Source organism: Juglans microcarpa x Juglans regia, chromosome 8D, assembly GCF_004785595.1.
Source record: "Juglans microcarpa x Juglans regia isolate MS1-56 chromosome 8D, Jm3101_v1.0, whole genome shotgun sequence".
Classification (NCBI taxonomy): domain Eukaryota; kingdom Viridiplantae; phylum Streptophyta; class Magnoliopsida; order Fagales; family Juglandaceae; genus Juglans; species Juglans microcarpa x Juglans regia.
This window is the reverse complement of record NC_054608.1, coordinates 27,419,604-27,431,952: the sequence shown is the minus strand read 5'-3', so window position 1 is coordinate 27,431,952 and position 12,349 is coordinate 27,419,604. Positions and strand designations below refer to the sequence as shown.

Below are 12,349 nucleotides of genomic sequence, written 5' to 3'. Positions count from 1 at the left end.
TCTAAGAAAGCTGTAGGAAGGATGGAGAGGCATGGGGGAGTCGGGGCTTTTCAAGTAAGGCTTTGTATTGGTCTTTAGTGTATTTTGTAGTTTGTAGTGATCCTTTTCAAGGAAGGTTTGTATTGGGCTTTGAGCATCTAATCCAATGGGTTAATAAAGAATGAAAGACGGGTCAAGAAGCCCAAAAACATATGAAATTTAAAAGCAAACCCACTGAGAATTTTCCATTCAATTAAATCCAAATTCTAGAATCTTATCTATCTGATCTTCTCCTGTCAGGCCGTGCCATCTCTCTCAGTCTCTGTCTCTGTCTCTGTCTCTCTCGTTATTCTTATCCAGCAACTTTCGTGATCTTGAACCCCGTATCACGACAGAACCATTGATGTCTCTAGTGGATATTGTCCGATATGAATCTCCCCCTGCTTTGTCAGTATATGTAATCCCTTCGAGTTTCGCAAAAACGAGATAATGTTTCTGTACATATAACCCAGATGGTTTTCTCGAAATGTTGCAAAAACGAAGAGAATCTCATGTTCGAGCTTGAGGTTTTTGCAGAATTTGAATGTAAAAGTTTGCATTTTAGGGGTAAGTTTCTTGAGTGAGCTCTGAATTAAAAAAAAAAAAAAAAAAAATATATATATATACTAGGACTATGTTGTCATGAATTTTGGTTTGTTTATATTTGGGTTTTTACTTTTTTCATCGACTAATTCTTTGTGGGTTGAATAAGTGATGAATGTAGTAGCTAAACTTGATACCTGGCTTTAAATTTGTGTTTGGATGTTGAAATGAATTGAGTTGAGATGAGATGATAAAATATTATTAGAATATTATTTTTTAATATTATTATTATTTTAGAATTTATAAAAGTTAAATTGTTTATTATATTTTGTGTTGGGATTTGAAAATGTTATAATAACGAGTTGAGATGAGTTTAAGTTCAAATGAAGCCTAAATCTTATTGAGTGTCAAATCTGAAATAATTTATCCCAGTAGCAGAAATTGAAAGTACTATGGACTTCTGGAGAAATCTGGTACCTATTTTAAAAATAAAATTGGTTTTAAGTTTGTAATCTCTAGTGGTTCTTTTTTAACTTATTTGGCAATGTAAGAATCACATTATGCAAATTTAATTTTTGAACTGCAAATAAAATGGTGATGTGCTCAAGTTACAGCAAATGTATCTCACTGTGAAAGTGGTATCTATAAAATTGAGGTTTTCTAAGACTGCAGGATTTGTGACAGGCATTTGAGTGGTGGGTTTCTGTCCAATTGGAGAAGATGGTTAGTGGAATGTTGGAGATGGCTGCAGGTAGCAAACCCAGAAATTTGCTTGAAGATCTGGTAAGGGAAGGATCATTCAAATGGTTGCTTGGCAAGCGGTGCTCTTTCAATGAAGAATTTGAAGAGATGGGAAGGTCTCCATCTGCTCAGAGGAATTGGATACAGGAGCTTTCTCCTGTTGCAAATCTGGTCGTTCGTAGATGCTCAAAGTAAGCTCACCACTTTGTATCTTGTACTCAATACTTTAGATGTTTACTTTAATATTAGATGAATCTTGTAGAACTTCTTCTCCAGTGTTATTTGCAACTTCTTAGCAATATTGTGTTCTAAGTATGGATTTTAGGCATCGTAACTTCATTGAAATCTGTAATTTTACCACAATTATGTTCGTTATTTTTTTGTTTATATTTATTCCAACAATGAAAACCCAATGATGCAGAGTCCTTGGTGTTCCTTCAAGTGAGCTTCAAGAATGCTTCAATGCAGAGGCTGCTGACTTTGTAAAGCATCCATCAAGGTATGCAAGGAACTTTTTGGAATACTGCAGTTTCAGGACACTATCTTTGTCAATACAAGTAACCGGTCATCTAGCCGATAAAAGGTTTCGACGCCTAACATATGACATGATGCTAGCTTGGGAGGCTCCAGCTGCTGCCAGCCAACCTTTACTAAATGTAAGTTTTACTAGAACAAATAAGTTGTTAACTATGCAGCATAAGTACCGTTTGACCATGTAATGTTAAGACCTCTCTTCCATGTTTGTTATCATAAAACAAGACCTCTCCCTCACACACACACACCTGTAACTAATGGTGGGGTTCTGTTATCAAAGGACTCCTCTTGTACTTTAGAGTCACTTAAAAGAGCCCTATCTTGAGTTTTTCTGTAAATTATGGTGTCTTTAGTATTCTGGAGTCTGTTGCTTCTTGACATTGTGGCCATGTATGACCAAAATCCATCTGCAGGTCGATGAGGATATATCCATTGGGGGAGAGGCCTTCTCACGAATAGCTTCAGCAGTCCCTATTATTGCAAACGTAATCGTTAGTGAAAATCTATTTGAAGTGCTTACCAAATCAACTGGTGGTCGGCTTCAGTTTTCTATCTATGACAAGTATTTAAGTGGACTAGAAAGGTAATTGCATGCCCATATTTGCAATTATTTTGGCTTCTTTTAGATAGATTTTCTTTTCTTTTTGGGGTTTTGGGTGGGGGTGGGGGGGCCAGAGGGAATGGGCTTTTTGATTGTAATATGATTTGATTGTAATAGGTGTCGGTAAATATCACAGTTTTACTCAATGGGTTACATTACATTTATCCATTCTAAAATTGTCTGTTATTATTATTATTAATTTTTCTTTAATGCCTGCAGAGCTATTAAAAAAATGAAAAACCAATCAGAGTCGTCTCTTCTTTCTGCTGTTCGATCAGCAAGAGGAGAAAAGATTCTGGAAGTAGATGGAACAGTCACCACCCAACCTGTTCTTGAACATGTAGGAATGTCTACCTGGCCTGGTAGGTTCATGGGACAAATAGATCTTGTGGAATAAATTCATGCACACCTTTATTTGGAAATAAACTATTCTTGTTGGCTGGCATTTTTGGATGATTGCTGAGGCGTATATGCAGGTCGGTTAGTTCTGACAGACCATGCACTTTACTTTGAAGCTCTCCATATTATGTCCTATAACAAGGCAAAAAGATATGATTTAGCAGATGATCTGAAACAAGTTGTTAAACCTGAGATGACTGGACCATGGGGCACCCGACTTTTTGACAAGGCAGTGTTGTATAAATCAGTTTCCTTGTAAGTCATGATACAATATCAGTTTGTTCTGTTTCTGGGCATTATTTACTTGTAGCTTGTCAGTGTTCAATTTTATGCAGATATTTCTGTTTTGTTACCATTGGGAATCTTTTAAGCATTATTTCAGCCATTAATTTTTACAGTTTTCCCTTGTAGATCAGAATCGGTTGTATTTGAGTTTCCTGAATTTAAAGGGCATACTCGACGTGATTATTGGCTAGGAATTATCCGAGAGATTTTATATGTTCATAGATTTATAAATAAGTACCAGATCAAGGGAGTTGAACGGGAAGAAGCACTTTCAAAGGCTGTACTTGGTATTCTACGAATACAAGCTGTCCAGGATATTGGTTTAGCTATTCCTCTACAGTGTGAGACCCTTCTTGTGTTCAATCTCTGCGACCAACTTCCAGGTGGAGACCTGATCCTGGAAAGTTTTGCAAATGTGTCAACCCTCAGAGAGTTGGACCAGACTAACAATTCTAAGGCTGGTGGTGGAATGTATTCGGTCTCTGCCTTGGACGTGGTTTCTAACTTGGGGTTTGTGTTTGGAACAAGTTCAAATAATCCTACTGAGGCTGGGCTTGTTGTGGGTGAGATAGCTGTGGGAGAGACGAGTTCTTTGGAAAGAGCAGTTAGGGAATCTAAAAATAATTATGAAAAAGTGATGCTAGCACAAACAACAATTGACGGAGTTAAAGTGGATGGCATTGACACTAAGTTGGCACTGATGAAGGTATTTGTAATGGTTGTTAAAGAACTTTTTTCTGTTGACTTTGTTCTCATGGCCTCACTCTTGTTTGCCCCTCACCCCCTTTTCTTTTTTCAATTTTATTGAAGATAAATGCAAAAAAAAGTTATCAAAATTGGTTGATGGAAGTTGCAGAACCGGCATATACTCACTAACATTAACTAATCAGCACATGATACTATTAAAGACCTCTCTCTTCTCTCTCAGTTTCCATCAATCATTTCTTAAGAATAGGTGTTCTAGGGTTTTTTTGGAGAAATTACAAAGCTATTTTATTTTTATGGGGTGGTGTGGGGGAGGAGTGTTATGCAAACGAGAGAGAGTTTATTTTTGGAGAATGGTAGTGGATGCAAAGTATGGTGGTTCATGAGGTGGGTGGAGTTCCAATGAGGTTAATAAGCCGTATGGGGTAGGTCTTCGGAAAAATATCATTAGATGGTTTGGGAGAAGATTCTCACCTCATCCTTGGATCCTTTGTATTCTATTTGGCTGAAAAGGGGCAGTGCAAGATCTGTTCTCTGGGGCACCTCAAAGCATAGAGTGTTTGAAGTAAACCATTCTATAATGTGTTATATGCCATGATAGCAACTCATTCCCTTAGAAGAATATTTGGCAGAATAAGGCGCATTTTAAGAGTAACTTACTTTGTTTGCATAACTGCTTTAGGGAATATCCTTACTTTGGACAACTTAAGAAAGAGGAAAGTTATTGTGTTGGATTGGTGTTGAATGTAGGAGTGGGGAAATAGCAGAGGTATTACTGGCATAATATCTATGCTTGGATTCAAAAAGGCATAATCATTGCATCGTGAGGTGGCTAAAGTGCTTTGGGACAGAGTGGATCATGCCTCACTGCTTATTGGTATTTTTGGAAGGCTGGAAATGGAGGTTTAGTTGTCCAGAGTCAAGCATTTTGGAAGATGATCTTAGTTTGTTTGTCGTGGTGTATATGGAGAAAATCATTGGATGTTTGCTCATTTTGGTTTTTCTATTTTTTGTTTCCAGGACTTCTTACTCTTTTCTCATCTTCTTGTTAGGTGCTTCTCGTGTATCCATCTGTGTACTCGGGCAACGCGTTATTTGATTATGAATAAAGTTTTAACTTATAAAAATTAATTAAAGTGTTGATAAAAATAGACTGAATAAGTACTTGGCTCAGCAGTCTGAATCTGGATTTACAATTCCTTCCCCTCACTTAAACCAGAGTAGCTCCAACTTAAAATCATTAGTTTTAACATCTAACTTGATTATATACTTGCAGGAGTTACTCTCTCCAATGAGGGAACTCGGGAAATGCCTTCTGTCTCTGGTAATTTGGGATGATCCTGTGAAGTCTTCGGTATTCTGTTTAGTTTTCAGTTATATCATTTGCAGGTAAAACTCTTATATGAGTGACTTATTTCTCCTTCACAGACTGTCCAGTAGGGGTGTCAAATCGTGTTAGCGGGTCGTGTTCGTGTCGTGTCAAGACGTGCATATTATACTATATAGGTCAACCCTAACTCGACCCGTTAAGCTTATCGTGTTAAAATCTCAAACCCTAACACGACCCATTAACATAACGGGTCGTGTCGTGTCAACCCGTTTATGTAAATGGATTGAACAGATCCAAAATTAACCCGTTTGATCTAGTTAAGTTTAGCATATTTTATATAAATGTTAAAATCACAATATCTATAAAAAATATAAAACTAACTACAAATCCAAAATTACAATCTAAACAATAAAAATATCGAAATTAAAATACCAATTTTATTTTATAGGTATAAGGGTATAATTGTAATTTTAACTTTCTTAACGGGTCATAACGGGTTATAACGGGTTGATCCGTTATCAACCCGTTAAGCAATCGTTTCTTAACGGATCAACCCGTTTTGACTCGAAACCGTTAAGGCTAAACCCTAACCCGCTTTTATCGTGTCGTATTCGTGTTGGGTTAACGGGTCGTGTCACATATTGCCACCCCTACTATCCAGTGAGTTGCATTCAAAAAAAAAAAAAAAAAAAGGAGAGAAGGAAGAAAGAAAGAAATGATAATCTTTTGAGCATCATAAGCTAGTTAGTATCTTATTGGGGACAACATAAGGGCCCTTGGCTGCCAGCACCTTCTCATATCTTGTTTGTTAATTAAAACATGGATTTCAGGGGATGGCTAGGTTACACCTTTGCTCTGATGTTCATCTTTGTTGCGGTTTTCATGGTACTCACACGATTTTGTGACCAAGGAAGGCCTATTGATGACGTTAAGGTGATAGCGCCTCCTGGAACAAGTACAATGGAGCAGCTTTTGGCTGTTCAAAATGCAATTTCTCAAACTGAAGAGCTCATCCAGGATGGTAACATTGTTCTTCTCAAGATACGGGCCTTGCTGCTGTGCATTTCCCCTCAGGTTTTTCTTTCTTCCTCTGTCCTTATTGTCTTTTGCACAGAACCCACTTTAGGCTGCGTTTGGATGTTGAGCTGAGTTAAGGTCTCTATGAATAGTAGTGAGTTAAGATGGTGAAGTGAGCTCTGTGAGGCCTACCTAAGATGAGTTTATATGTGTTTGGATATTAAGATAAGTTTAGATGTGTTTGGATGTTAAGATGAGTTTAGATGTATTTATAGGAAGTTGAAAAATGTTGTAGATCTCACGTGTAAAGAGATATTGAGTTGAAAAAGGTTGTGGGTCTCACGTGTAAAGGGGTTTTGAGTTGAGATAAGTTTAGTGATTTGAGAGTTTGGTGTTTGCATAGTAGAAGAGGTATAAATCTGAACCGAACTCAGCTGAGCTGAATGCAGTCAAGGAACCAAACGAGCCCTAGTCTCTCAAGTCAAACCTGTAGTGTCCACTTTGTCTCAGTTTTTTCTTTCTTCCTTTGTCCTTACTGGCTTTTGCACTTTCCATTGTTTCATCTTGTCTCCTATGAACCACTATATAAGCACAGAAAATCCGGTGCACGGCATTCTTTACTTTGGTTTTTTGTCTTGAAATGTCCTATGAATTTTTATTAGCAATGCTTTCTCTAGCACATTGCCAATTCATGTGGTTTATACATCTGTTCATCAGGCAAGCAAAAAACTTTCTGTTGCTCTCTTGACCACGGCCTTGATTCTGGCCTTCATACCTAGTAAGTACATAGTTCTTTTGATTTTCGTGGAAACTTTTACAAGATATTCACCTCCGAGGACATCAAGCACGGAGAGATGGATGAGGAGGTTGAGAGAATGGTGGTTCAGCATACCAGCAGCTCCTGTTGTCCTTGAAAGAGAAAAAGGGGAGAAAAAGAGGAAGTGATACTGTAATTTTGACGGGTATTGTTTCTGCAACAATTGTACATATGTTTCTGGAATGGTTTTTTTTTTTTTTGTTTTTTTTTTCTCGATTTGAGGATGCAACTCGTGATTGTAAACATCAGCAATGAAAAAAGAAACACACTAAGGACAAAGGAAGTATCAGTTTGGCATGAAACATTGAAAGATGTGATGGCTTCATGCATAGAGAAATATCTGCGGCAATCATTCATGAATGAGCTGGCATAACACAATCCTGCATACCTCAGCTTCTCTTCCTTCTCGTGTATGAACATGGCTAATGTAACGCATTCCGGGTGATTTTCCAGATTAACAGCTTCAAACGTTCATGGATATGGGCCAACCAGAGTTCCTTCCATTCATTTAATTGAGAGGTCTGTGATTCTTGAATCGATGCTGTTAATCTAGCATATAGGCTGATTTGAAGGAGAATTCCCCATTCTTCTTTTAGGGTTCATATCAGCTCATTTGCATTAGCGATCTGGGGAATGTGGATACTGAGGATGTTGTACGCCGATTCTTGTTTTAATCCGCCGCTCCGTCAAATGAATCCTTGGAGAGGGACTCCCAGTGCCGTTCCGTCGAACATGCATACACCCATAATCCATCAATCATGAATAGGCAGGCAAAAACAAGGACTGCCTTCTTATCAAGAGGGGGCACTTCTACAAAATGGTAGACACTAGTACTAAGCTTACCAGTTACCATGCCCATCATTTTTTAATAATGATATTTGTAATTGTAGAATGTGTAAGCGTCATGTAATTTTTTTAAAAAAAATAAGTAAATATGAGATTCACATGAAAAAAAAAAACTAAATTTTAATAGTGAACTTTACTCTTTTTCAAAATGATTAGGCGGTATTTACATACTCCACAGCTGTATCTAACGGTCTAGATTTTGATTCTTGATTAGGGTCCTAAGAGATCTAATTGCCAAAGGGAGGGTTAGCACACAACAATTCCAATCTAAGATAATCATGGCAAGTTGGGGGACTTGATAACGCCTGCCTCCTCGACCCTAGTTATGAAGTGAACTATCGGTAGTGGGGGATGAGAAATGATATTTGTAATTTTAGGATGTGCAAATCTCACACATTCTTTTTTAAAAAATGGATAAATATGAAATTTAAATGAAAAAAATTAATTTTTTAATAATGGATTTCATTTTTTTTTAAATGAAGTATGCGATATTTGAACACTTTAAAACTGTATCTAACAGTACTCATGATGGATTATTCACGATTTCTCAACCCATCCCAAAGGAATTGTTGTGACTTCTTTTTATGTTTCAACAAAATATATTTTTATGTTTAAAAGACACATGGTAATAATTTAATAATCTAAATAGAACAAGTTTAGAGGAAAATTTAATGCTTGCTATAAGAAGAGTCCTTGGCCATATGTTATTACCTTTCATGCAGGCCGGCATTACAAAATAAGTTTGACTTTGATTCAAATTATTAATTCAGCATACATCGTGAGTAAATAATATAACATATGTATATATATATATATATATATATATATATACACACACACACACAAACAGGAGAAGAGCCTAGCTATTTATTGCATTTGTAGCTCATCCTCCAATTTTGGGACAAAGCAATTTATGTGATGATCAAACTTCTTTTCTATATATTTTTTTATGATGATATTGTTCATTTATTTATTTAAATAAAGGCAAGTCACAGCATGAATACCCTGGCATTAAGTCAGTCAAATCGAAAAAGATAGAACAAAAAAGTCATTAACAAGATCCTGTTTTAATTTACGTAAGTGACTCTTATTATAAAATAGATCTAACGTATTATATGAAATAATATCAATTTACGAATTTATTTTTATAAAATCTCTTTGTAATTCTAGCACTTCTTTTACCTCATGAGAAATAATTTAGTTACAAAATGATCTCATAAAAATAAACTCACAAATTGACATGATTTCATGCATATAATTGGTGATCAGATTGTCACATTCTCTTATTTATGAGTTAATTGCTGCATCGAATTAATTATAATTTGATTTTTCAAATTTAAAAAATATTTAAAATGAAAAAATAATTAGCTTTATCAAAGAAGATATAGAACTTTTATTGCTATCATGAAAAAAATGAAACATCTGAATGTATAAATAATTGATAATTAATTCAAGATTATTAAAAATTAACTACAAAAAAAAAAAACCTTAAATTAGTAGTCCTAGAAATCATTCGCCTTAGTCATATTATTAGGCATGTAAAAGATAGAATCGGTGCAACCATAAAATGGCTGGTTGTAAGGCAAAAAATCGGCCGAATTCGGCGTAAATACCGGTATATCGGCCATATATGGGTTCAACGGAGGCTCAAACATCGGCGGCAAAAAGTAGGAATTCACTTGGCTGACATTGCCATCGCCGACAACGTTGCTGCAGTTCTCTTCGGTGATCACCGACGACGACTCGGTGTCATCATTTCCCAACAGGATCCTCCCGCTCTTCATGCTGTCCTCCTCTTCCTCCGTCGTCGTTGTCGAAGCAGCACCATTAGAACCACCTGTTTCGGAGGACCTATGACATTGGCGACGACCCACGACAACACCTTCGTCCTCCTCTGCGCGCGACAACCCGGTGAGTTTCTGCACCAGTGACATGAAGTCCTTGGGGTGCGTGTGAATGATCTTTGGGGAATGCGTGTAGATTATGACCGGGCCGTGACGTTGCTGTTGTTGGGGCGCCGTGCGAGAGGTGGTGGAAGACGACGACGCCGGCGAAGATTTCTTGATGATATGGGAATCCTTGTTGAGCTTCAACGGCGGTGGGCAGCACAATCCACTCTCTGTCTTTGCATGAAAATGCACTGTTGAGCTCATTATGTCAAAATTTAAAACCAACGGGTCGGAAATAGAAATAACGGAAATTTTTAGGGTCGTTTTGGAAAGTCTTCTTTCAAGTTAATGGAAAATGTGAGTGCATTTTATAGGGAAGATGAATGTTCGGGTGCGATGCATGCGTTGATGCTTCGAATCACGGTGTGCCACGTAATGGGTGACGAGGATTTTTGGGTTTACAGAGTGGTAATTTGGTCATTTTTGGTATGCTAAAGGCCTAAAACAGACCAGGCAAGAATTGCCAGGTATATGCTGACGCGTTGAGATTGGAGTTGGGATAGGAAATTAGTTGTGGGTTAATCCAATGTGTTTGTCTCAACAGATCTTTCGGTTCTGTTGGCGCTCTTTTTGGGAAACATAAGGTTGGGTTTCTTAGGAGAAAATAATAATAATAATGTTTTATTTGGCTTGTAATTAAGTTATTATAGTTGAAACTAGATCAGTTAAAATAGAAGATACATGTAACACATATCGCTCGTATAGCTGATCTAGTTCTAACTCAAATCAAGTCTCTCTAGAAAAATGCATATTATGGTCGGTTATTGTTGAAACTAAATCGATCGGTTACGTGAAGATACAGATACCGATATGTGTTCTATAATAAAATACAAATGACACATGTCATTTATCCAACTAATCTAATTCCAACTCAAATTAAGTCACTTCCATAAATGCATATTTCACTTGAGTTTAGTTAATGTTAAAATTTGATTAGTTAGATAGAAGATGATGATATGGGTCTTATAATAGGTTTACAAACAACATTTATCGCTTATTCAACTAATCTAGTTCCAACTCAAATTAAGTCGTTTTCAGAATTGAATGGTCCAGGTGATTGTTTTTATTTTTCTCTGTAAATTAAATATAGATTGATGAGTTTTGGAGTATTTCATTTTGTTCAATAAGAAATACTATTTTAAGGCCTGGCCAAAAGCTAGCGCCTAGCTAAGTAGCTAAAAAGTAGTCTACAGTAAATTCATCACTTTCTCCAAATTTAGCTAGTCACTATTCATTTTCAAAATAATAGTCTATTCTAAAAATATTCTCAATGGCTACTATTGGATAATTATGTTGAGGAAAAAAATAATTGGAAAATATTAATTTTAAGTAAAAAATAAATTATTAATTAATATATGGTGTGTATTTGTAAAATATATATTAAAAAAGTTGTTATTAAAATATCTAATATTATATTATTATTTTAACTTTTGGATGGATAGTTCAATATGGATTAATCTTTCTAATAATTTTAGTTTTAGTCAAAACCTTGACTCTTAATCAAATTTTAGTCTTGACAATAGTTAGACCATTGCCAATAAGGGTGAAAACCGACCCCTTTGACACGGTTTTTGGGCAAAATCGACCTGATCGATGAGAGAAAAAGGGAGGAGCAACCAACCATAACTAGTAGATGGGGAGTGGTAAAACCGGCCGGTCTAGTTTCGGCCGATTGCCGTCGATTCATCGGCGTAAACATTGGTTCCCATGAGTCATACAAATTTCTCAACACTCAACAATACAAATTCAATAATAAACATCAACTACACAAATCTAAACAATAAACATCAACAATCCCATGAGAGAGAGAGAGAGAGAGAGAGAGAGAGAGAGAGAGAGAGAGAGAGAGAGAGAGAGAGAGAGAGAGGAGAGACCTGAGACAAAGGTTCTGAGAGCTCAATAGGGAGAGGGAGATGGCATCACCGCATTGGAGAGGGAGATGGTATCGTCACATCGAAAAGGAAGGCTAGCGGGTGGTTGTCGCTGGGGAGAATCTAAGAATGAGGGAAAAATTGCAAAGGAAGAATGAAGAAGGAGGGCGCATCAGGGGTCTTTTACCCTAATTCAAAACGGCGCCATTGCATTTATATTTTTTTTTTTTACAACCTGCGACCCAAAGCGACGTCGTTTCACTCATTTAGGTGAAACGGCATCATATACATATATTTGAAAAAAAAAATGAAACATAGCTGACGTCAGTCGGCTCAGCAACTTTTCCTTGGGTTGAATAGGGACCGAACCGACTGACGTTGGTTTTACTTAATTCCTACGCTGGCCGACCGGTTCTTTGCCAGTTCCGTGCTTCGATAGCCGGTCTGAGTCGATATCAACCGATTTTCTCAATTCCTATACAGCATGCCAATGCTTTTAGAATAGAATTCTTCTTTTTCGATTAGAGGCCTTCAGCCTTTCACGCATTTACAAATTTAGCAATTTCATGTGATATTCATGCCAACATTAAAAAACACTTCATTAATCACTAAGTAAAAAAAAAAAAAAAGATTTTGGGACACATCTTTGGAGCATTTAGCATTTATGTCCATCAAAATATGACGCATAACCCA

At 36.7% G+C, this 12,349-nt stretch overlaps 2 protein-coding genes across 3 annotated transcripts; one reads left to right on the top strand and one right to left on the bottom strand.

Moving 5' to 3' along the window:
• The first annotated feature begins 284 nt into the window (after positions 1-284).
• LOC121242608 lies at positions 285-7,658 on the top strand. 2 transcript variants are annotated; one of them, XM_041140515.1, is made up of 10 exons: positions 285-585; positions 1,246-1,493; positions 1,724-1,958; positions 2,250-2,419; positions 2,657-2,799; positions 2,914-3,091; positions 3,248-3,827; positions 5,103-5,215; positions 5,987-6,230; positions 6,891-7,658. In XM_041140515.1, the coding sequence occupies exons 2-10, from the start codon at positions 1,282-1,284 to the stop codon at positions 7,116-7,118; spliced, it is 2,103 nt and encodes a 700-aa protein (XP_040996449.1). In that variant the 5' UTR covers positions 285-585; positions 1,246-1,281; the 3' UTR covers positions 7,119-7,658. The 2 variants fall into 2 exon arrangements, with proteins under 2 accessions (XP_040996449.1, XP_040996450.1); XM_041140516.1 differs by lacking the exon at positions 285-585 and having other exon boundaries at positions 959-1,493; positions 6,891-7,173.
• Positions 7,659-9,211: 1,553 nt separating this feature from the next.
• On the bottom strand, positions 9,212-10,417 carry LOC121242610 (VQ motif-containing protein 20-like). The gene has a single exon (XM_041140517.1). The coding sequence runs from the start codon at positions 9,987-9,989 to the stop codon at positions 9,339-9,341; it is 651 nt and encodes a 216-aa protein (XP_040996451.1). The 5' UTR covers positions 9,990-10,417; the 3' UTR covers positions 9,212-9,338.
• Between the last annotated feature and the right edge of the window lie 1,932 nt (positions 10,418-12,349).

Coding starts and splice junctions, on each gene's coding strand:
- LOC121242608 (XM_041140515.1), top strand. CDS start 1,282: ATGGTTAGTGGAATGTTGGAGATGGCTGCAGGTAGCAAACCCAGAAAT. Junction 1,494..1,723: donor GTCGTTCGTAGATGCTCAAA/GTAAGCTCACCA, acceptor CCAATGATGCAG/AGTCCTTGGTGTTCCTTCAA. Junction 3,092..3,247: donor TTGTATAAATCAGTTTCCTT/GTAAGTCATGAT, acceptor TTTCCCTTGTAG/ATCAGAATCGGTTGTATTTG.
- LOC121242610 (XM_041140517.1), bottom strand. CDS start 9,989: ATGAGCTCAACAGTGCATTTTCATGCAAAGACAGAGAGTGGATTGTGC.